This window comes from Chlorocebus sabaeus, chromosome 15 (genome assembly GCF_047675955.1).
Source record: "Chlorocebus sabaeus isolate Y175 chromosome 15, mChlSab1.0.hap1, whole genome shotgun sequence".
NCBI classification, from domain to species: Eukaryota; Metazoa; Chordata; class Mammalia; order Primates; family Cercopithecidae; genus Chlorocebus; species Chlorocebus sabaeus.
The window spans coordinates 1316097-1338059 of record NC_132918.1 but is presented as its reverse complement, the minus strand read 5'-3'; the positions used below and the strand labels follow the sequence as shown (position 1 = coordinate 1338059).

The following is a 21963-nucleotide window of genomic DNA, read 5'->3' as shown; positions in this document are numbered from 1 at the left end:
CATAATTTCTTATCAAAAGGCAATCACTTCATAACATTTTGGAATATTGCTTTCCATTTTCTTTTATATGGTTAAAAAATATCTAAAACAATACTGTATATGTAATTTTGTCTGTTTGCTTTTAAAATTTTACATTATATCTTCAGTATTTCCCTAAATTATTAAAAACTTTTTGTAAAATAACATTTTTTTAATTACAGCCTTTTTTTCTTTTTTTTTTTTTTTAAACAGAGTCTGTCTTAGTCACCCAGGCTGGAGTGGCATGATCATAGCTCACTGCAACCTCAAACTCCTGGGCTCAAGTGATCCTCCCACCTCAGCCTCCTCAGGCTAATTTTTAATTTTCATAAAGATGGGGTCTTGCTATGTTGCCCAGGCTGTTCTTGAACTCCTGGTCTCAAAGCGATCTTCCTGCCATGGCCTTCTAAAGTGCTGGGGTTACAGGCATAAGCCACTGTGCCCAGCCCTTTTTTTTTTCTTTAATAAATAAGAACATTTTAATATTTCATGATTCTATCTAAATGATCTATCTTAGTAGCTAAGTGCTCTGTTTAGGTTTTGTGTATAGGCCCTGGCATACTATTGTGAGCTATGATTCCAATGATAATTTGATTTTTAGAGCCCTTGCAGTGCTTTTCTAGTCTGATTTTTTTTTTCTCCTGGCACTGTGGGGACTTCCATTCAATCCTTGATCATGCCATCTATGGGAGTGGAGTGGATTTCCCTGGGCCAGTTGCTGCCAAGTGGAGAATACGTGGTAGATGCTGGACTCAGGACTTTCGGGTCTGTGAGCACTCTCCTAGTCCCATCATGTGGACTCCCACCTGGTGCCAGTGGGGCTTCCATTCAGTCCCTGTTGATATTGCCTGTGGGGATGGAAGGTTATTCCCTTAGACCATTCTTTGCTCCTGGGTGGGGAGTTGGGAAACACTGGACCTGCGTAGTCCTTTGCTGCTGGGTGGAGGGCTAAGAGATGCCAGCTGTGCCGACTGGTGCTACTGATGTGGGTGATGTGGGCCTACTGGCTGTACTGCATATGGGGGAGGGGATGAAGTCCCCTGTCTGCTCTTTATTGGCACTGCTCTTTAGGCATGGTGGGCTCTCCTGCAACTCCAAGTGTGGAGTCAGGGATGGGACCACCTATTAGATTTCTGCTGGACTGCCCCTTTTCTGCTCCTTTAGGCAGAGAGAGAGCAGGGTTGGGGCTCTTTTTGATATATGTCAGTCAATAGTTCTGGATTTCAGGGCTCTCTAATGCCCAGTCTGAGTTATAGCAGATTAAAGGAAAGCTCAGGAAACTTTTTTTTTAAACCTTTCCTATGATGATGAAAAACTCAGAAAACATAATGCCATGTTGTCGTTCAAGTTCTGAGGCCCATAGCCACTCTGCTTTCCTCTTTTCTCCTTTCAGACTTCTTTTATGATTGTCTGTTGGATTATTTCTGGGAATTTTAGATATATTTAAAGGGGAGGAACAGGGAAGCGTAAACCTACACCATTTGGTTCGGGACCAGAACTAGTCCCTGGATTTGGAATGGAGACAATTTTATTTAAATCTGTTTTGTTCCTGGGTTCAGATTCTGAGTGTGTAGTGTGACATATTTTTATATGATACATGGAACCATTCTCCAAATATTTTATGTTTATATTGCTTTTAACACTGTGATGAATACTTTCCTCTGTGATTTTTATAATTTTTAAAAATCTGGCTTTCCATAAAACACATTTTAAAGAATCTTAAAAGACGTTGCCAAAGTGCTTTTCAGAAATGTAGTGATTTATACATCTATTAGCAGTGCATAAGAATGGTAGATTTACTGGTCCCTTGCTAGCCTTGCCTATTAAAAATTTTAATTTACACATTTCGATACATGAAGAATAGTATCAATTTTGACATCTTGAATTATTAGTGAGGTTGGACACAGATTTATATGAAGGAATTGGTATTTCCTGTTGTGACTCATCTGCTTGTGATTTTTGCCTGTTTTTCTTTTATTTTGAAATGGGGTCGTGCTGTGTTGCCCAGGCTGGTCTTGAACTCCTGGGCTCAGGCATTCCTCCCACCTCAGTCTTACAAGTAGCAGGGATTACAGGCACATGTTACTGAGCCCAGCTCAACTTTTGCCTGTTTTTCTACTGGTATCTTCCTGCCTTTTTTTATCCTGAGCTTTTTATATATTAAAAATTACTCTTTCAGCTTGGCATGGTGGCTCATGCCTATAATCCCAGCACTTTGAGAGGCCAAAGCGGGCGGATTGCTTGAGCCCAGGAGTTTAATACCAGCCTGGGCAACACAGTGAGACCTTGTCTCTACAAAAAGGTTTTAAAAAATTATTCAGATATGGGCCGGGCATGGTGGCTCATGCTTGTAATGTCAGCACTTTGGGAGGCCAAGGCAGGCAGATCACAAGGTCAGGGAATTGAGACCATCCTGGCTAACACGGTGAAACTCCATCTCTACTAAAAATACAAAAAATTAGCTGGGTGTGGTGGCAGGCGTCTGTAGTCCTTGCTACTCTGGAGGCTGAGGCAGGAGCTTGTAGTAAGCCAAGATCGCGCCAGTGCACTCCAGCCTGGGCAACGGAGCGAGACTGTCTCAAAAAAAAAAAAAAAATTTATCCAGATATGGTGGCGCACGCCTGTGTTCTCAGCTACTCAGGAGACTGAGGTGGGAGGATCAAGTGAGCCCCAAAGTTTGAGTCTGCAGTGAGCTGTGATCATGCCATTACACTCCAGCTGGGGCAACAGAGCAAGACTCTGTGTCAAAAAGAAAAAAAAAATTACTCTCTCCATTTTTGTCTTTTAGTTTTGCTAAAGATGCTGTTTGGGACTTGGGCTCCAAACAGGCAACTTGTAGAACAAAGGGACAAGAGGGAGTCAGGTTATTAGAGTATGATTAAAATCTTGAAAACTGGATGAGGCTGATGGAAAATCAAGACAGGTCAGTGGATTAGTGATCTTTGAAGTCAGAGTAGTCATAGTAGAGTAGTTGAACAGTTATCTCGAAAGATAGGAGAGTGGGGTGTCTGAATTAGTAATTTCATAATTGGGTCAGTTTTGGTGATAACAAGATAAAAAACGGAGGAAGTAGATGACCCAGGTAGAGTGGAGGAGGGGGTCTTTAGAGATGGCATCAGTGAACTCAGAGGCAGGATATTACGTGGATTGTCTCTGTGATTGTTAAAGTTTCTTGAGATAAGGCAAGATGACTTGGAAAGCAAGACTTAATGAACAACAGAGACAGAAAGTATAATATTAAAGCTGGGTGGCATGAGTTTGAAGGGAACTGACTTTTCTTTTTCCTTTTTAGAGACAGATTCTCTCTCTGTCACCCAGGCTGGAGTGTAGTGGCATGATTGTAGCTCACTTGCAGCTGAAACTCCTCAGCTCAAGCAATCGTCCTGCCCCAGCCTCTCCAGTAGCTGGGACTACAGGCATGTGCCACCATGCCTGGTTGTGGGCGAAAGATTACCTAAGTGCCAAGGCAAGAGACTGAAGGCACAAACTGTTTCAGTATAATAAAGAACATAGTTAGAATAAGAATAGTCATAATACAAATTAGATATAGAGATGATCATGGACAACTATCAATTATTTTTATAAACATTAATCATTAGCTTTTAATACTACTCTTTGTTACATTACTAATACAATCTAGGAATAACCAGCGAGTATAGGGTCAGGTGCTGAAGGGACATTGTGAGAAGTGACCTAGAAGGCAAGAGGTGAGCCCTCTGTCACGCCCCCATAAGGGCCACTTGAGGGCTCCTTGGTCAAGCGGTAACGCCAGTGTCTGGGAGGACACCCATTACTTAGCAGACCGTGAAAGGGAGTCTCCTTTCCTAGGAAGGGTCAGGGAACACTCTGCTCCACCAGCGTCTTGTGGAAGGCTAGATATTATCCAGGCCTGCCCACAGTCATCTGGAGGCCTAAACCCCTCACTGTGGTGCTGTGCTTCAGTGGTCACGCTCCTTGTCCATTTTCATGTTCCTCCCATACTCCTGGTTCCTCTTTGAAGTTCGTAGTAGATAGCAGATAGCGGTAGAAGGAATAGTGAAAGTCTTAAAGTCTTTGATCTTTCTTATAAGTGCATAGAAGAAAACCCTGATGTATGCTGCCTTCTCTCTCTGCTTCAGCTACCTAAAAGGGAAGGGCCTCCTATCCTATGATCACGTGACTTGCTTCACCTTATCACGTAGAAGATTCACCCTCCTTACACTGCCCCCTTGTCTTGTATGCAGTAAATATCAGTGTGCGCAGCCGTTCGGGGCCGCTACCGGTGTCTGCGTCTTGATGGGAGTGGTCCCCCAGGCCCAGCTGTTTTCTCTTTATCTGTTTGTCTTGTGTCTTTATTAATTACCATCTCTCTTCTCCACACACAGGGAGAACACCCTCTAAGCCCCATAGGGCTGGACCCTACACCTGGTTAATTAAAAAAATTTTTTTTGGTAGAGATTGGGTCTTCTTGTGTTACCCAGACTAGTCTTGGACTCTTATAGACTCATAGTGCAACCACCTTGGTGGTCTTGGATAAGATCCTGGGGAATTCTCTGATTACCAGGCAGAGACTCTTTTTCTCTTTCCTTGCTTTCTCCCAAGCAAATGTAGTCTCTGTCTCTGGGCGGAGCTGTCTGGAGCTGGGGGAGGGGTGACACAAGCACCCTTGTGGCCACCACCACTGGGACTGTCCTGGATCAGACTTGAAGACATCACAGCTCTGGGTCTCCCCCAGGGCCCATGGTAACCACTACCCAGTTATTTCTTATGTTGTTCAAGGCCTTAGGGCTCTGCAATCAGCAGATGGCAAAGCCAGCCAGGCCTGTGTTCCTCCTTTCAAGGCAGTGATTTTACCCCTGCCCTGGGTGGGTGCAGAGATGCCATCAGAGAGCCAGGGCCTGGAGTCAGAAACCTTAGGAATCTACCTGGTCCTCTGTTCTACTGCAGCTAAGCTGGCATCCAAACCACAAGACAGAGTCCTTCCCACTCTTCCCTCCCCTTTCCACAAGTAGAGGAGTCTCTCCCCATGGCCACCACTGCCCCAAGCTCATGGCAAGTACTGCCTGGCTACCCCCAGTGTTCAGTTGGGGCCCAAGAGCTCTTCAGTCAGCTTGGGGTGAATGCTGCCAGTCCTAGGACTCTCCCTTCAGGGCAGCTGGCTCCCCTCTGGCCCTGGGCAGGTCCAGAAATGCCATCCAAGAGCCAAGGCCTGGAATTGGGGACCCCAAAAGTCTGCTTGGTGCTCTACCCAACCGTGGTCCAGCTGGTAACTAAGCTGCAAGACAAAGTCCCCTTTACTCTTCCCTCTTTTCTCAAACAGAAGGAGTCCCTCCGTGTAGCCACCATAGCTTGGAATGTGTTGGGTCACACCTGAAGCCAGCATGTTTCTGAGTCTCACCTAAGGTCCACAGCAACTACTGCTTGGTTGCCACTGCCAATTATACAGGGACCAAAGGTTCCTTAGTTAGCAGGTGATGAATCCTACCAGAACTAGGTCCTTTTCTTTAAGGCAGTGAATTACCTTCTGGCCCAGGGTGTGTCTAGAAATGTCATCTAGGAGCTAGACTCTGCCTGGTACCCCCGTTCCACTGTGTCTGAGCTGATATTCAAGTTGCACAACAAAGTCCTCTACTCTTCCCTTTACTCTCTTCAAGCAGAAGAAAGGAGTCTCTCCCAGAGCTGCAAGCTATGCTGCCTGGGGTAGGGGGAAGGGGTGGCACAAGCAGTCCCTTGGCTGCCCCGTTGGTGTCTCACTGGGTTGTGTGCTCTGCAAGTCCATTGGCTCCAAGTCCAGTACAGCACCAGAACTTGCCCAGGAATTGCATTCTTTGTAGCCGTGACTGCCTTACAAATTTATTTAAGACCCCAGAGCACTTTAGCCTGCAGAGGCGCGACTTGACAGAACTCAGGTTCTGACTGCTGAGATGCGCGATTCTCCCTGGCTAGAGCCGGTCTAAGTGCTTCCTCCATGGATGCTGACTAAGCTCTACCTGGCGTTGCTTTCTGCTGTGACAGAGCAGCACTGAGTTCCAATGCAGGCACAGATTCTTCCTCTGCCCTGCAGCTACTGCCAGGGGATGGGGAAGGGGTGGCATTGACAATTCAAGACTGTCTTTCCTATCACCGTTAGTGTCTCTAACAGTGATGTGAAGTTGAAATCAGGTACTGTGATCATTCACCTGAGTTTTGGTTCTTAGGAAGGTGCTTTTTCATGTAGGTAGTTGTTCAATTTGGTGTTTCTGTGAGGAAGATGATCAGAGGGTTCTGTATGGCTGTCTTCCATTGGATTTTTCTGTGGGTTTAGAAATGAACATTTTCTAAGTTCAATTTCTGTTTTCCAGTTTGCCTGGGTTTCATTTTTGGATAGGCCCTTTTGTCTCCTATATTCATGTGCACATCCTCAGGGTTGGCCAGGAGTGTGTGAATAGCAGGGACCTCTTTGTCTCCACTGTGTACCTTTGGCCAAGAATATGTTTGTCTCTATCTAGACTGCTACGACAGGCTAGTAGAGCCACTGTTAACCCTCTCCTGCTGGTCACCCTTCAGAATGTCACTTTAGTTGACAGTGTCACTGGGTGTAGGTGTTGCCTACCATGTCCAATCAAAGGAGCCTCTTTTAACCGTGACAGAGAAGCTGCCAGTCTTCATGGTCTGTCTGCCGTAGAACCTCCATGCTGACTGAGCTGGGCTAGGAAGTGTTGGGGCTAGTCCCAGAGCAGAACACCATAGAGTCTCAGTGTTCTTACCTGAAGTGCAGCTGTTTTTCAAGCATAAAATGTTTCTCAGGTTGATTTCCAGAGCACCGAAATGGTTGTTTTATCATATTTGTCCAGCTTTAAGATTGCTTTTTAAGGGGGAAGATTTATCTGTTTTCTTCGCTCAGCTGTAGCTGGAAGACTCTACTCTTCATGTGCATTTGGTTGCCTTGAGATTGTCATAAGAAATAAATACATTTTTGTTCTATCTAAAGAAATTCCTGAAGAAAATCTCTAAAGAAAAAAAGTTATTATATTTTGTATTCTTAAAATTAATTTTGAAACAAAAAACTTTATATATTATCACATGCTTGGGTAATACATTGCTATTATTAATCTTACTTTGCTGGTGAAAAAAGAGGTCTTATTAGGGGATTTGCTTGAGCTTATACAATGGGTCTATAGAGTTTTTCAGTGGCTTATAAGCTAACTGAGGGCAATTCTGAATGGGAATTCCCAGGACAGTTTTAACAGTGACATTATGTCAAGATAATGTTTTTGAAATGGCAGCATTTTAGGCCACTTTTAAAAAGGATGTTACTCATTTAGTTAAATGAGAGTTGATACATTATGCAAAGTAGATGTTATACAAAGTAAAGCAGAAACTGAATTTCTTTGTGCCTGAAATTGATATGAATCCACTCATTGCATTCTTAAAAAGAAAAAAAAAAAGACAAAGACCCTAAATGTATACTTCAGTGTATATTTTGGGTTAATTTTGCTATTCACTATAGAAATTCTAGATTTATAAAGGTTTAGGAAAAAGATACTTTCATCAGTGTTCTGAAGTAAAAACTTTGACTTGAGAAAATAGATACATGGATATGCTAAATAAAAGAGGACAACACAATATATTTAAAATTAATCTCAGTGGCAGACTAAAATTCTGTTGAGTTAGTGACCAAAAAAATGTAACTGATATTAAGTCGATGGATACTCAGCTTCATTGGTTAGCATAGTCTTTCTTAGCAGTCTTTAGAAGCAGACTGCCTAGATTCAGATCCCAACCCTGTCACTGATTGGGTGACCTCTGGCAAGTTACTTAATCTCTTTTGCCTTATTTTCTCATCTATAACGTAGGGATGCGATAGTATCTATCTCATAAAGTAGTTGTGAAGATTAAATGAGGTAATATATACAGTGCACTTAGAATAGTATTTAGCACACAAGAATCAGTGAACAGTCGTTGTCATTATTTTGTACACCGGAGGGTGGCAAACCTTTTCTGTAAAGGGCCAGATAGCAAATATTTTAGACTTTGTGGGTGAGATGTTCTCTGTCACCACTACTTTGTTTTTCTGGTATGAAAGCGGCTATAGACAATCTGTAGCTGAATAGGCATGGTTGCATCTTTTACAGAAACAGACAGTGGACTGGATTCAGTTTGTGGGCTGTAGTTTGCCAACCTCTGATTTACAGGGCTATAGAAGATTATTGTTTTTCTTTCACATAATAGTCTGGGCATAAATGACATCAGTCCAGTATGATGACTCCATGGAGTCAGGGACTCAGGCTCTGATTTTATTGCTCTACTAGCTCTAAGTTCTTGCTTCATGATCCAAGTTGATTTCCACCACATCTACATTCCAGCGGAAGGAAGGAAGGAAGGAAGGAAGGAAGGAAGGAAGGAAGGAAGGAAGGAAGGAAGGAAGGAAAGGGGAAATAGAGGTTATGCCATTTCCTATTAGCAGTGGTTCTCAGGACATTTAGCAATACCTGGAGCCATTTTTGGTTGTCACAACAGGGGCTGGAGTTGGGGAGTGGAATGTGCTACTGACATGTAATGGGTGAAGACCAGGGATACTGCTAAATTTATCCTATCATGTCCAGGAAACCCCTTACGACAGAATTACCCAGCCCAAATATCAGTAGTGCTGGGATCAAGAACACCTATGTTAAGGGAACAACTAGGAAGCTGTAGAAACCACTTTTGTTCACATCACAGTGGCTAGAACTTTAGTCACATGGTTATATCTGTTTTGCATGGAAGGCTGTGAAATGTTGCCTTTCATCAGGATGGTCATGTCCGCAGTAAAAATTTCTTGCTTGCTTTGCTTTCCTCTCCCTCCCCCCTCCCCTCCCCTCCCCTCCCTCCCCCCCTGCCCCGCTCCTCTCCCCTCGACTCCCCTCCGTTTCCCTTCTGCCTCCCTCCCTCCCTCCTTCCCTCCCTTCCTTCCGTCCTTCCTTCCTTCCTTCCGGACATTGAGGGCCATTTAGTAGTCTGTGGCACTTTTTTCCCCCAAGATTACCTGATGAACATGGAATCAGAACTGAGGTAGTTAATCGAATTATGTTAATTGCTAATATCAAGGTATGCATACATAGATTTATCATAATCCAGAGGACTGGAATTTTCTGTTTTTCAGGACATTTTTTTCTACTTAACAGTGCCGGAAAAAATATTCCCAAATGTTCTTCTTTGGCCATACCTCATTTTTAATGATCTGTTAACATGTTAACCAGGTACAAGAGCAATTGATTAGGTACAGTTTTAGATGGAAATTCTTATTGTTTTAAGAGTACAGATGCTTCTCAACTTAGGATGGGTTTATTGGGACACAACTCCATTGCAAGTAGAAAATATAATTAAGTCAAAACTGAACCATCATAAATTGGGGACCCTCAATGTTTCCAAGATTCCTAGTTTATACATTATTCCTTAGAGTCAGTTGTTCTCATTCATCCTCATAAAAAGAAGTTTCTTTTTCTTTTTTTTTTTTTAGAAGTTTCTTTTTCTTTGTAAGACTGAAGCAGGTTAGAAAATTTAGACAACTAGAAATTAATTACTCATTTTTTCCTAGAGTGGAATAGTTCTGTAGATGACTGATTTTTACCTATCATATATGGATTTTTTAAAAATGCTGTTATTCTAGGCTGGGCGTGTTGACTCATGCCTGTAATCCCAGCATTTTGGGAGGCTGAGGCGTGTGGATCATGAGGGCAGGAGATCAACACCATCCTGACCAACACGGTGAAACCCTGTCTCTACTAAAAATACAAAAAATTAGCTGGGCGTGGTGGCACGCACCTGTAGTTCCAGCTCCTCGGGAGGCTGAGGCAGGAGAGTCGCCTGAACGTGGGAGGTGGAGGTTGCAGTGAGCTGAGATCACGCCACTGCACTCCAGTCTGGGTGACAGAGCGAGACTCCATCTCAAAAAAATGAAATTAAAAATTTTAGAAATGCTGTTATTCTAAGAGTAACCCAGTTAAGGAGTGTGTGTGTGTGCACGTGCGCACGTGTGTGCATGCGCATGCATGTGCGTGTGCATGTTTGGTGAGGTATAGTACCTTGCTTTTTTCAACATATTCTGATTACTCATTGAAACCTCAGCTTTACAATTTGTAGTTGTCTGATTTTTTTTTTCTTTTATCAGTTACTTTTCTGGGCCTTTGCTTTCCTATTTGCTCTAGGATTAGGGAAATAGTTTTTAAGATTACATCTTTTTGTGTCTTTCTTTTTTTGCCTTATTTGGTTATTGATTGATTGATTGATTGACAGGGGCTCACTGTGTCACTCAGGCTGGAGTGCAGCAGCACGAACACGGCTTACTGCAGCCTTGACCTCTTGGGCTCAAGTCATTCTCCTGCCTCAGACTCCCAAATAGCTGGCCCACAGGCGCTCACTACTATGCTTGGCTATTGTTTTTTATTTTTGTAGAGACAGGGTCCTACGCTCTGGCATTGGGACCTTTTTAAAAGTTCCCCGGGTAATTCTAATGTTGCCTAGGCTGGTCTCAAACTCCTGGGTTCATGCAGTCCTTCTGCCTCCGCCTTCCAAAGTGCTGGGATTACAGGCATCATCTGCCACATCCGGCCTCTTCTTTGGTTTCAATTGAGCATTTCATATGATTCCATTTCCTTTCCTCTCTTAGGTTATCAATTATACTTTTTCTTTTTTTTTGAGACACAGAGTCTCGCTCTGTCGCCCAGGCTGGAGTGCAGTGGCCCGATCTCGGCTCACTGCAAGCTCCGCCTCCCAGATTCACGCCATTCTCCCGCCTCAGCCTTCCCAGTAGCTGGGACTACAGGCGCCGCCACCTCGCCCGGCTAGTTTTTTGTGTGTTTTTGGTAGAGACGGGGTTTCACCATGTTAGCCAGAATGGTCTCGATCTCCTGACGTCGTGATCTGCCTGCCTCGGCCTTCCAAAGTGCTGGGTTTACAGGCGTGAGCCACCGTGCCTGGCCTCAATTATACGGTTTTTTTTGAGACGGAGTCTCGCTCTGTCGCCCAGGCTGGAGTGCGGTGGCGCGATCTCGGCTCACTGCAAGCTCCGCCTCCCGGGTTCCCGCCATTCTCCTGCCTCAGCCTCCCGAGTAGCCAGAACTACAGGCGCCCGCCACCGCGCCCGGCTAATTTTTGTATTTTTAGTAGAGCGGGGTTTCACGGTGTTAGCCAGGGTGGTCTCAATCTCCCGACCTCGTGATCTGCCCGTCTCGGCCTCCCAAAGTGCTGGGATTACAGGCGTGAGCCACCGCGCCCGGCCCAATTATACTTTTTAAAAAACCTTTTTTAGTAGTTGCCCTGTGCAGTATACATTTTACAGGAAATCTAAGTCCACTTTCAAATAGCACTCTATCGTTTCATGGGTAGCACAAGTGCTTTATAACAGAATATTCCTAATTCCTCCCTTACAGTATTGTCATTTATTTCACTTATGCATAAGCTGTAATCATTATATACCTTGTTGCTGTTATTATTTTATAGAAATTGTTGACTGTTAGATCAATTAAGAATAAGAGAAATAAAAGATTTCATTTTATTTTCATTTATTCTTTCTGTAATGCTCTTCCATTGTTCATGTGGATCCAAGTTTTATCTTCTCTTAACATTTCTTGCAAGGCAGGTCTGCCCACTGCAAAGTCCCTCAGTTTTTATTTGTCTGAGAGAAGTACTTCTCCTTTACTTTTGAAGGATCGTTTTTCTGGATACAGAATTCTAGGTTTTTTTTTTTTTTTTTTCTCTTGACACTTTAAACAGTTCACTCCACTCTGCTTGATTACATGGTTTCTGAGCTGTGGGATGTTAATTCACACCTTTGCTCCTCTATAGGTAAGGTGTTCTTTTTCCTCTGACTTCTATCAAGACTTTTGTCTCCCCTACCCAGCTCAGTGTTTTTAGTGAGCCTGTGCTCCTGGGCTGTCACCTGCACAAGTGCTTCTCGGTTCCCCCTCAAGGTGAGACAGGAAGGCTTGATGGGACTGAGACTGGGTATCTCCCTTCCCATAGATGGGTTAAGTTCTGGTAAAACCAAGGTGATTAAGCCCTGATAAAATGCTCAGGGCATATTTCAAATTAGTTACTTTTTTCTTTCTCCTGTGGGAAATTAGGGGAATTTTCTCCTGTCTGTACCCCGAGAACCTTGTGGGGCTGTAGGAGGTAAAGCTCATCCAACCCATCTAAGTGTATGAGTCTCCCTTAGACTGGGTCCCCTTGGGGTTTTTAACTCTCAAACTGGTCCACACTGAGCCTCCAGGCATTTGTCAATGACAGTTTAAGTTTTTATACCCCAGTACTGACTCCAGCAATAGTCTTCTGCTGCTGGGCATCTGCTCCGTTAAACTGTAAGTCTGTCTTCCTGTCTACATTTTTGGAGGCATGAGTTTGCCCTGTGACCTCAGTCTCTGATGTATCTAAGAAGAATTGTTGATTTTCAGACTTTTTTCCTGTTGTAAAGACAGAAGTGACAAGCTCCTTACATACGGAACTGGATAAGATTACATCCTAAAATTCCTTTACCTTCTGATGTCCAAAGCTTTTCCTGTATAGATGATCTCTTGATGTCCTGTTTATTAGCAAGATAGTGGCCCTGACTTGCACTGTTATTACACCTCTGCCATTAGGGGTAGTTGTTAGATGCAAAAAAATTCAAAGGCCTGCTTGCCAAATAAACTTTCGTGAGACTATTTGGGCAGTTTCACAATGTTTAGTCCCTTTGACAGTTGAGGAAAAACTGCCGTCTCTTTGACCCTCTGCTACCCTCATCACGCCACCAAAAAGGAGGCCTAGCACTCTATTTGGACTCATTGGGCATTAGACAGTATGTACCTCACTTGGGCATTCTGTCTGGTCCTTCATATCAGCTAACCTGTAAATCAGCATCCTTTGAGCGGGGCTCTAAGTATCAGGTTGTGTTGGAACCTGTCCAGCTATCTGTGGCATGGTCCCAGGAACCGCTATAACCCTAATGACTCCTTTGAACACTGTGATAGATGTTGTAGGTACATACAGGTTCAGGATTGTTATTTTCCTGGTGAATTATTCCTTTTGTTCCTATAAAATGACATTTTTACTCCTATAAAGTGACCTTTTTACTTCTATAAAGTGACCTTTTTTACTCCTAGAAATGTTGTTTTAAAGATAATTAGATCTTATTTGTTGTAAAGACAATTAGGTCTTAAATGTTTTATAAAGATAATTAAGATCTTATTTTACTATAGCTATACTGTCTAACCTTTGGTAAGCATATCTTTCATTGTGGCCTAATCTTTCAAGGCTCTTGGTTTTATTAGGGGGTTTCAGTTTTAGCTCCTAACTTTATATCGGCCCAGTGCCATGTTTTCTATTACCTGTGGATTTGAAAACCTGAGCCCCCTAGCCATTTGGCCAGTTTCGCTGTTCTGTCTCCCAGGGCTTACCTACTGCTCTACCTCTTAAGTGTCTCTTTCATTTCTGAACCTTGAGAATTTTTTCTTTACTTTGCGTCTAGCTGTGTGATATTTTCCCCCTAATTTATCTAGCATCTCTTTGTGCTTGTAGCTAGGGAAGGGTGTGTTTTGGGTCAAGGGCCCGTATAGTAGTTATGAAAGTTTGTTTTCCAATGCACAGTTTGCCATTTAGCTGGAATGGGAATTCTCTGATATTTTAAATCATAGACTTTCAGCCTGGGCTGCATATTGGAATATGGGAAACTTTATATTGATACCTGGGTCCACTGCCAGAAATTTATTTAATTGGTTTGGAGTGAGGCCTTGGCATTGGGACTTTTAAAAGTTCCCTAGGTAATTCTAATGTGCAGCCAAGGCTGAGACCATTACTTAAACTTTAGCAGTAACCAACTCTGTAATACACTGATACCTAGGCTTAGGAGAAAGTTGTTGTATTGGGAAGCAGAGGCAGATATTTTTAGTATGTCTTGCTACTTCTCATATCTTCAAAGTCCACTTGTGATTTCAGGTGGATTTGTATGTCAGCCCTAGTGGATTAGGTAAAGTAATTTTCCTCTATTTCTACTGTGTTTTCTCTTTGACTTCTAGGCTTTAGAGGTTTTGAGTAGGATGAATAGGTCTCTAAATCAGACTTTCCTCTCTGTATCTACCCAAATATTTTTCCCATTAGAGAGGCTGGCTGTAACAGAAATGTTGGATATTTTTGTCAGTTTAAGATGCTTAAATGTAGTGTGTTTACAGCTTTGGTTTTGATTCATTGCTTTTCTTGACCTTTTTCAAGTTTTCCATAAATGGTGCCTATTGATGAGTAATAAAAATGTTATGGGCAGAAACTTGTGTTCTGTATTAATGAAAAGTCAAGCATGTCTATGATATTCCTTTTAATTTTATAAGGAATGTGTAACTTTGGGGCAACAGTGACATGTGAGAAATGACATTAAGCAGTAAAAAGCAAAACTGTTCTTGCTACTTAAGAGTGGATGGAGGATTTAGCTTTTGGAGCTGCTGGTTTGCTTGATACTCTTTGTGGCCGAGTTAAAAAGTTCTTTAACTGGGGACTATATTGATTTCCAGATATTTAGTTACAAATCTTTTCCTTGAAAGGTTAGTTGTCCTGTTTTGAGGGCAGGCTGTGGTGTTTTTTATTGTCCAGTTAATTGTGCTATTCTGCTTTTACTCCTGGAAGCTAGTCTACAGATTACACTTTTGGTTTCAAAAGGAAACATGGATTCATTATCTGGGGAACTGATCAGGAAAAGTAGTCATTCGAAGTTTAGGCTCTGCTGAAAATGGATTATTGTCTCTTCATTTACGAAAGACTTGTAAATGAAAAACTTGTAAAACATGATTTGAGTAAGTAATATGTATATATGACTTTAAAAATTCAAACAGCACAAAATGGTGTATGGTACAAAATAAGTCTTCTCAGCATCACTGATGTTAAATTATATTGATACCATATGCCTTTCCTATGATGTGATGAAAATGGCACCTTACTTTTATGGTTTTCCTTACAAAATCCCCTGACACCAATCTAACCATGAGAAAAACATTGTATATATTCCAGTAGAGGGACATTCTACAAAATACTTGGCCATTACTCCTCAAAACTGTCAAGATTCTCAAAAGCAAAGAAAATGTGAAAAACTCACAACCAAAAGGAGCCTAAGGAGACATGGCCGCTGAATATAATATAGTGTGTATCCTGGGCAGGATCCTGGGACCGAAAAAGGACATTAGGTAAAAACTAAAGAAATCTGAGTAAACTGTGGACTTTATCTAATCATGATATATGAATACTGGTTCATTTATTGTAGCAAAAGTACTATACTAATATGAGATGTTAATAAAAAGGGAAACTAAGTGTGAGGTGTGTAGGAACTCCTATGCACTAACATCTCAACTTTTATGTAAATCTGAAACTGTCCTCAAACATAAACTTTTAAGTCTTCTTCCTTTTATGAATCCACAATACCCTGGTCCAAAGGGAATCACTTGTTGCCATTTTCTTGTGACTCCTTTGAGAGATATTTTCTGTCAATATAAACATAATGTATGTCTCTGTGTCATGTTTTTCTTTTAAAGAAAATACAAATGGCCACATACTATATTTAACATTCATTTTTTCACTTAATAATGTATTTGGAGATAGTTCCATGTCAACATGTATGTTCATTAGTATTCATAGTAATTTATAGTTCAGGTGTATAACTGGTCTCCTTTTGATGGATAATTAGATTGTTCCCATTTTTTACCGTAACGTATTCGTCTATAACCCTGACGTTTGGAACAGAGTTAGGAGGTGGGGAGTGGGGATTGGGGAAGCAGGGAGGGAATAGTCTAGTATTTTTTAGTGTTTGGTTGGCATTTTTTCTTTCTTATTTTATACACTACTTTTTTTTCCCCCCCAGAAGAGGATTTGAGGCAGGTCGTCTCCTCAATGGTTATATAATATTTGTTACAAATTTAAATAGTTATTTAAATCTATTTGCAGAAGAGCTCCTCCTATTTGAATAATGCCACCTATGTACTAATAATAATGCTAAGTAAGTACAGGTGACTATAGTAGTATATTAAGATACAGGCCCAGATATAGTTCATGGTGAAATACAGAAGGGAGACAGACCTAGAAATATGATCGTATAAGACACCTTGCTAATATTATAGTACAGCCTTCTGCAAAAACACAGAGGAGGGAGTGACTAAACTATTTTTCTTCCCCCATTGGGTTTTAGGTGAGCTCAGAAAAGGGAACTGGAAGTTAGTGGTTGACTCAGTTGGATGATCTTTGTCACAGAGGAAAGAGAATGTCCTCTATTCTCTTCTGTTTGTAGTGACTAGAATCTGAGACTAGATTCATGGAGTAAAACAGACTGGCCTGCACTCTGCTTAGTCAGCCTCTGGGAGAACTACCTATAAATTGCTTGGGTTTATAAGCAGTACAAAACACTCAGTAACATGTTTTCCTTATGCTTCAGTGTATATTCAGGAAAGGCATTGTGTACCGTGGTATGATACTGCTTCTGCACAGTTGTGAAACTCTTGTTCATTGTTTGCCAAGGCATGGTTATATCTAAACATGGAGGAAAACGGGGACAGGAATAGGATGAAGTGCTGTGCTTTTCACTGGCTCCTTTTCATGACAAGACATTCTTCCATGAGCAGGCCTTGCTTTTCTTGTGTAGCTTCAAGGGCTGCCTTTCTTTTGCTTATTTGATTACGTTTACTTTTAATTACGAAATGACTGTATTCCCACAAGTTATTCAAATACTATTCCCTAGACTTCAATTCCATTAATCTCCACAAAAATCCCATTTGGCAAGGGAAAGGGGTGTGTTTGTGCAACATTAATGGTGTCATATAAAATGCACTAGTCTCTTATTTGATTTGTTCATTTAATAATGTATGTTAGCATTTCGTGTCACAACATGTTGATTGACATTATTCCATGGATGTAATAGAATTAATTTAACCTTTCTACTGTTGTTGGCTGTTACTAGTTTTTGTTTTTTATTATGAATAATGCTGTAGTAGAACCCTCTTGGACTTTCCTTGTAAATTGTGAGAGTTCTAGGTTATCAAGAGATGGTTTTGCTACTCTTAGGATTTGGGGATTTTAAATTTTGCCAAAAACTTGTTTTTGCTGAAAAAAAAAACCCAAAAAACTAAGTTGTAGATTTGAATGGATAGTATAATATTGTTTACATTGGGAGAAAAGCCCAGATATGTCATCGGTATATATTCTATTAACCAGACTGATAACAGTTGAAAACTTTGGAGAGAGTACTTAGATTTGAGAATGATGGTCAAAGGAATTTTGGCTTTTTTAGTTGTGTTTAGGTTTTCAAAACAAGAATGTTTTTATGTATTACTTGTTATGAATAGTTAAAACTATAGAGATGCCTGAGTAGTTTCCATCTTTTTGTTACGGGCATAGAATATTCCCTGTTTTCAGTTGCATACTGATGATTTTAAAAATATGATAATTCATTGGGGTGTAGAAAAAAAATATTTCAAAATGTAGAATTAGGCGAGGGTCACATTCTTTGGCCACTTTTATCCCAATCAAGAATATTTAATCACTTGTGTTTTCCAGATATTATCATAAGAACCTTTCTAGCTTTCTTTTTAATGTTTGGGTTCCTAGTACCAGTAACTAAAATTTTTCTATTCGTCTTAATATCCTTTAATATAAAATAGAACATTTAAATATTGCTAGTATTACATGAATATAGTCAACAATTGCTTAAATTATGTTACTTCAAAGAATAGGTATTTTTTGATACATAACTTTTTTTTTTTTTTTAAAGAGATGTGAAAGCTGGAAACATTCTTCTTGGAGAAGATGGCTCAGTACAGATTGCAGGTAATGATTAGTATTTCTTTTTATTTGATGTAATGGTCAGTAGAACCACATTACTTATCTTTTATGTTTCCTGAATCAGCATTCTCTCCTGTTCGCTGGACCATCTCTATTCAAGATCCTCTGTTAACACATCATAGGATGCCACCGACTCTCAAGATAGCTTCTCATACTCATCCTTCATTTCTGCTCTTAGACATTTTTTTCTGACCATTACTTGTTTCCTTCCAGCTATCCACCTCTTACTTCCATTAAGGTCTTCTGCTATGGGTTCTCGTAGCATTCTGTACTTTCCTTTAAAGGAAAAGTAGTCAAGAATCTTCACTGTGTTTAAGAATAAATATGTTGTATAGAGACTATACAGAGCTGCTTCTGTCCTGGGGGAAATGGAGTATTTGTCAATTAGGAAAAAATGCCTGAGAAGTAGAAGTGCACTTTTGGCAGTTTCAGAGCTGAAGGGATGAGAGTTGCAGTCCAGGGCCTGCCAAAAGTGGCTATCCTGATGAAACACCCCCTCCTCCAGGCTGAGACTCCAGAACGACTGTACCCAGGGATTGTCTAGCAAGCAGATCATCTGAGAAAACCTCAGCTTGGTCCCAGACTGCTAGAACAGTCAGGTGTTTGGCAGGAGGAAGATAATCACCCAAATCTTAAATTATTTCTTCATCTTTAAGAAGATAATTTAGGCGAACATCTTCGTGTCCATGAGGTAAGGAAATATTTTAACCAAGTCACATAAAGCTCTAATATAAAGGGAAAGATTGATAAATTTGACTCCTTTAAAATTAGCAACTTCTAGTTATCAAAAGAGGAACAAATGGTTTATTACTGTTAACAGAGTAAAAAGGTAAACCACAGAGTAGAGAAAATATTTGCAGCATGAATAATTGTTAAAGGGCTCAAGTGTAGAGTGTATAAAGAACTCATTGAGAAAAATTTTAAAAAAACTAAAAAAGTGGGCAGAAAACTGGCATAGGCACTTCCCAAATGAAGGTATCCAAATATAAATGTAGTAAAAGATGTTCAAGCTTACACTAGTAACTTGTTAAATGCAAAGTAAAATCACATTGTGATAACACATTAAATTGATTGGCCTGGCAAAAACATCTTGACAGTACTAATTGTTGATGTGGGTGTAAAGCAAGGAAAAAAGTCTCGTATCTGATGATGGGAATATAAATTGGTACAACCATTTTATTACATTTGAAGATATGCATGCTGTAAGACTTTGGCTCCTAGGTGTATAGCCTAGAGAAACTCACCCATATGTGTACCACAGTGTTCATAATCATGACAAGTTTGAAATAATCCCAATGCCCTTTATTAGTAGAATGGATAAATAAATTGTCGTTAATTTATATACTGGAATACCTTTTTTTTTTTTTTTTTTTTTTGGTGACAGTCTTGCTGTGTTGCCTAGGCTGGAGTGCAGTGGTACACTCTTGGCTCACTGCAGCCTCTGCCTTCCAGGTTCAAAGATTCTTGTGCCTCAGCCTCCCAAGTAGCTGGGATTACAGGCATGCACCACCCCACCCGCCTAATTTTTGTATTTGTAGTAGAGACAGTGTTTCTCCATGTTGGCCAGGCTGGTCCCGAACTCCTGGCCTCAAGTGATTCTCCCACCTTGGCTTCCCAGAGTGCTGGGATTACAGGTGTGAGCCCAGCCTGTGTACTGGAGTACTATATAATGATGAAAATGAGTAGAACTACAGCTACATACAAAAGCATTAATAAATCATAAAAATATAGGAGATGGAATGGACATGGGTTTCCTTGTCTAGTATGAGTGGCACCATGGCCTGCCACCTGCACAAAACAAGAATTTGGGAACAACTTTGCCTCCTGGCTCAGTCTTTTATTTTTATTTATTTGTAGTGGTAAAATATACATAACATAAAATTTACCGTTTTAACCATTTTTAAGTGTATGGTTCTGTGGCATTAAATACATTCCTGTTGTGCAACTATCACCGCCATCTGTCTTCAGAACTAGTTCATCTTCCTTGACTGAAACTGTACCCGCTAAAAAATAATTTTTCATTCCACCTCTCACCCCAGCCGTGGGTGACCACCATTCTTCTTTTTGTCTCCATGAATTTAACTACTTTAAGTACCTAAGTGAACTCATACAGTATTTGTCCTTTTGTTATTGACTTTTTTTCATTTTGTATAATGTCTTTAAGGTTCATGTTGCAGTGTCAGAATTTCATTACTTTTTAAAGCTGAATAATAATTCCATTGTATTTATATGCTGCATTTTGTTTATCCATTCATTCATCAATGGGCATTTGAATTGCTTCCACCTTTTGGTCATTGTGAATAATGCTGCTGTGAACACAAGTGTCCAAATATCTGTCTGAGTTTCTTGCTTTCATTTCTTTTGGGTATATCCTCATAAGTAGAATTGCTGGATCATATAGCTATTCTATGTTTACGTTTTTGAGGAATTGCCGTATTATTTTTCATAGCAACTGTACCATTTTACATTCCCACCAAGAGTGCACAAGAATCCAGTTTCTCCACATCCTCACCAACGCTCGTTAGTTTCTGGGTTTTTTGTTTTTTCAGGTGGTAGCCATTCTAAGGGATGTAAGGTGGTATCTATCCCATTGTGGTTTTGATTTGTATTTCCCTATTGATTAAGTGATGTTGAACGTTTTTTCATGTACTTATTGGCCATTTGTATATCTTCTTTGAAGAAATAACTCCTTAATTCCTTTGCCCATTTTTAAATTGGAGTGTTTGTTTTTGTTGTTGTTGTTGAATTGTAGAAGTTCTTTACATATTTTGGATGTCAATCCCTTATCAGATGTATGATTTGCAAAATATTTTCTCCCAGTCTGTGGGTTGCCTTTCATTCTGTTGATAGTGACCTTTGATGCACAAAAGTTTTAAAATTTTGATTATCTACTTTTTCTTTTGTTGCCTGAAGTTTGGTATTATATCTCAGAAATCATTGCTAACTCCAGTGTCATGAAGCTTTTCTCCTATGTTTTAAGTGTTTTATAGTTTAGGGGCTTCTAGTTTTTTCATACCTTATTACAGATAACACTTATTTTAATGTATTATAATTGCCTGATTCCACCTTTTGTATTAGAAGTTGCACAAATGGGGGAGCATTTTCTTCCTTGATCATTACTTTTGATCCTGTCACATAGTAGGCACCAAAGTCCACCTTGTACTTTAATTGAAATTTTGTTAATGGAGGAACTAAATGATTTTTTTCACATTGAAGTTACTCTTTCTCTTTAGTTGGCAATTTAAAACGAAAGGCAAATGGCATTTTTGCTCTTTGGTTTCTGTTTTTAACTTTATGGTTGGATTGATTATGTCTCCGTGGCATTGTGGCTGTGCAGGTTATTTAACAAGAATATTTTGGTAAAGTGGATATTCTCACATTCCTTAGCTAAATGTTTCAACTAGTCTTCAGGGTTCATTTGGAAACAAGCAGAGGTATACCAGCTGAAGATACAAAAATTCTGGATCATTATTAAGTTCTGGATTTAAAATTCTGACTATTTTAAAGCTACTTGAAGTTTTTTAGTAGGTTTTAAAAAGTAAAAACTCTTCGTAATTGAACCTAAAAAATATGTTGTATATACATAAGCTGTTTGAGTCTTTATCATATTTAAGTATTTTAAGGCATGGCTTTGCCTCTCTGGTTAGTGATAAGAATACCTAATACTTGTTGAGTGTTTAGTATTAAAATATATTACAGGGGCTGCTCCAAGTATATTATTAACTCATTTAATCCTTAACAACAACCTTGTTAGTAAGTACTGTTGTTGCCTCCTTTTTACAGATGAAGAAATTGTAGCACAAAGATTGAAAATACCTGCCCAAGTTCAACTGACTAGTGGCAGAGCTGAATGCACTAAATGTACTTTTTTCCCCTTCAAATGCACTTCAAATTGTTTACTTTGTTATTGTTGTTACAAATGGAACAACATTTTAAAGTTCTTAGATATTTGCCAGTTTAGGAGTATTGAAAACTGTTATGATGATGACGATTTTAGAGAAAGTGTCTTGCTCTGTCACCCAGGCCAGAGTGCAGTGGTACGAATGTGGCTCACTGCAGCCTCAAACTTGTAGGCTCAAGCAGTCCTCCTACCTCAGCTACCCAAGTAACTAGGACTACAGGTGCCCGCCACCACGCCCAGCTAATTTTCTATTTTTTGTAGAG

General features: G+C 40.3%; 1 protein-coding gene across 1 annotated transcript in view; it reads left to right on the top strand.

The window, feature by feature from the left end:
- The window catches only part of OXSR1 (oxidative stress responsive kinase 1), a 92432-nt gene that overhangs the window by 34601 nt on the left and 35868 nt on the right, over positions 1 to 21963 (top strand). The window contains exon 5 of the mRNA XM_007971749.3: positions 17729 to 17784. Coding sequence (XP_007969940.1) covers positions 17729 to 17784 — 56 coding nt within the window. The remainder of the gene's footprint in view (positions 1 to 17728; positions 17785 to 21963) is intronic.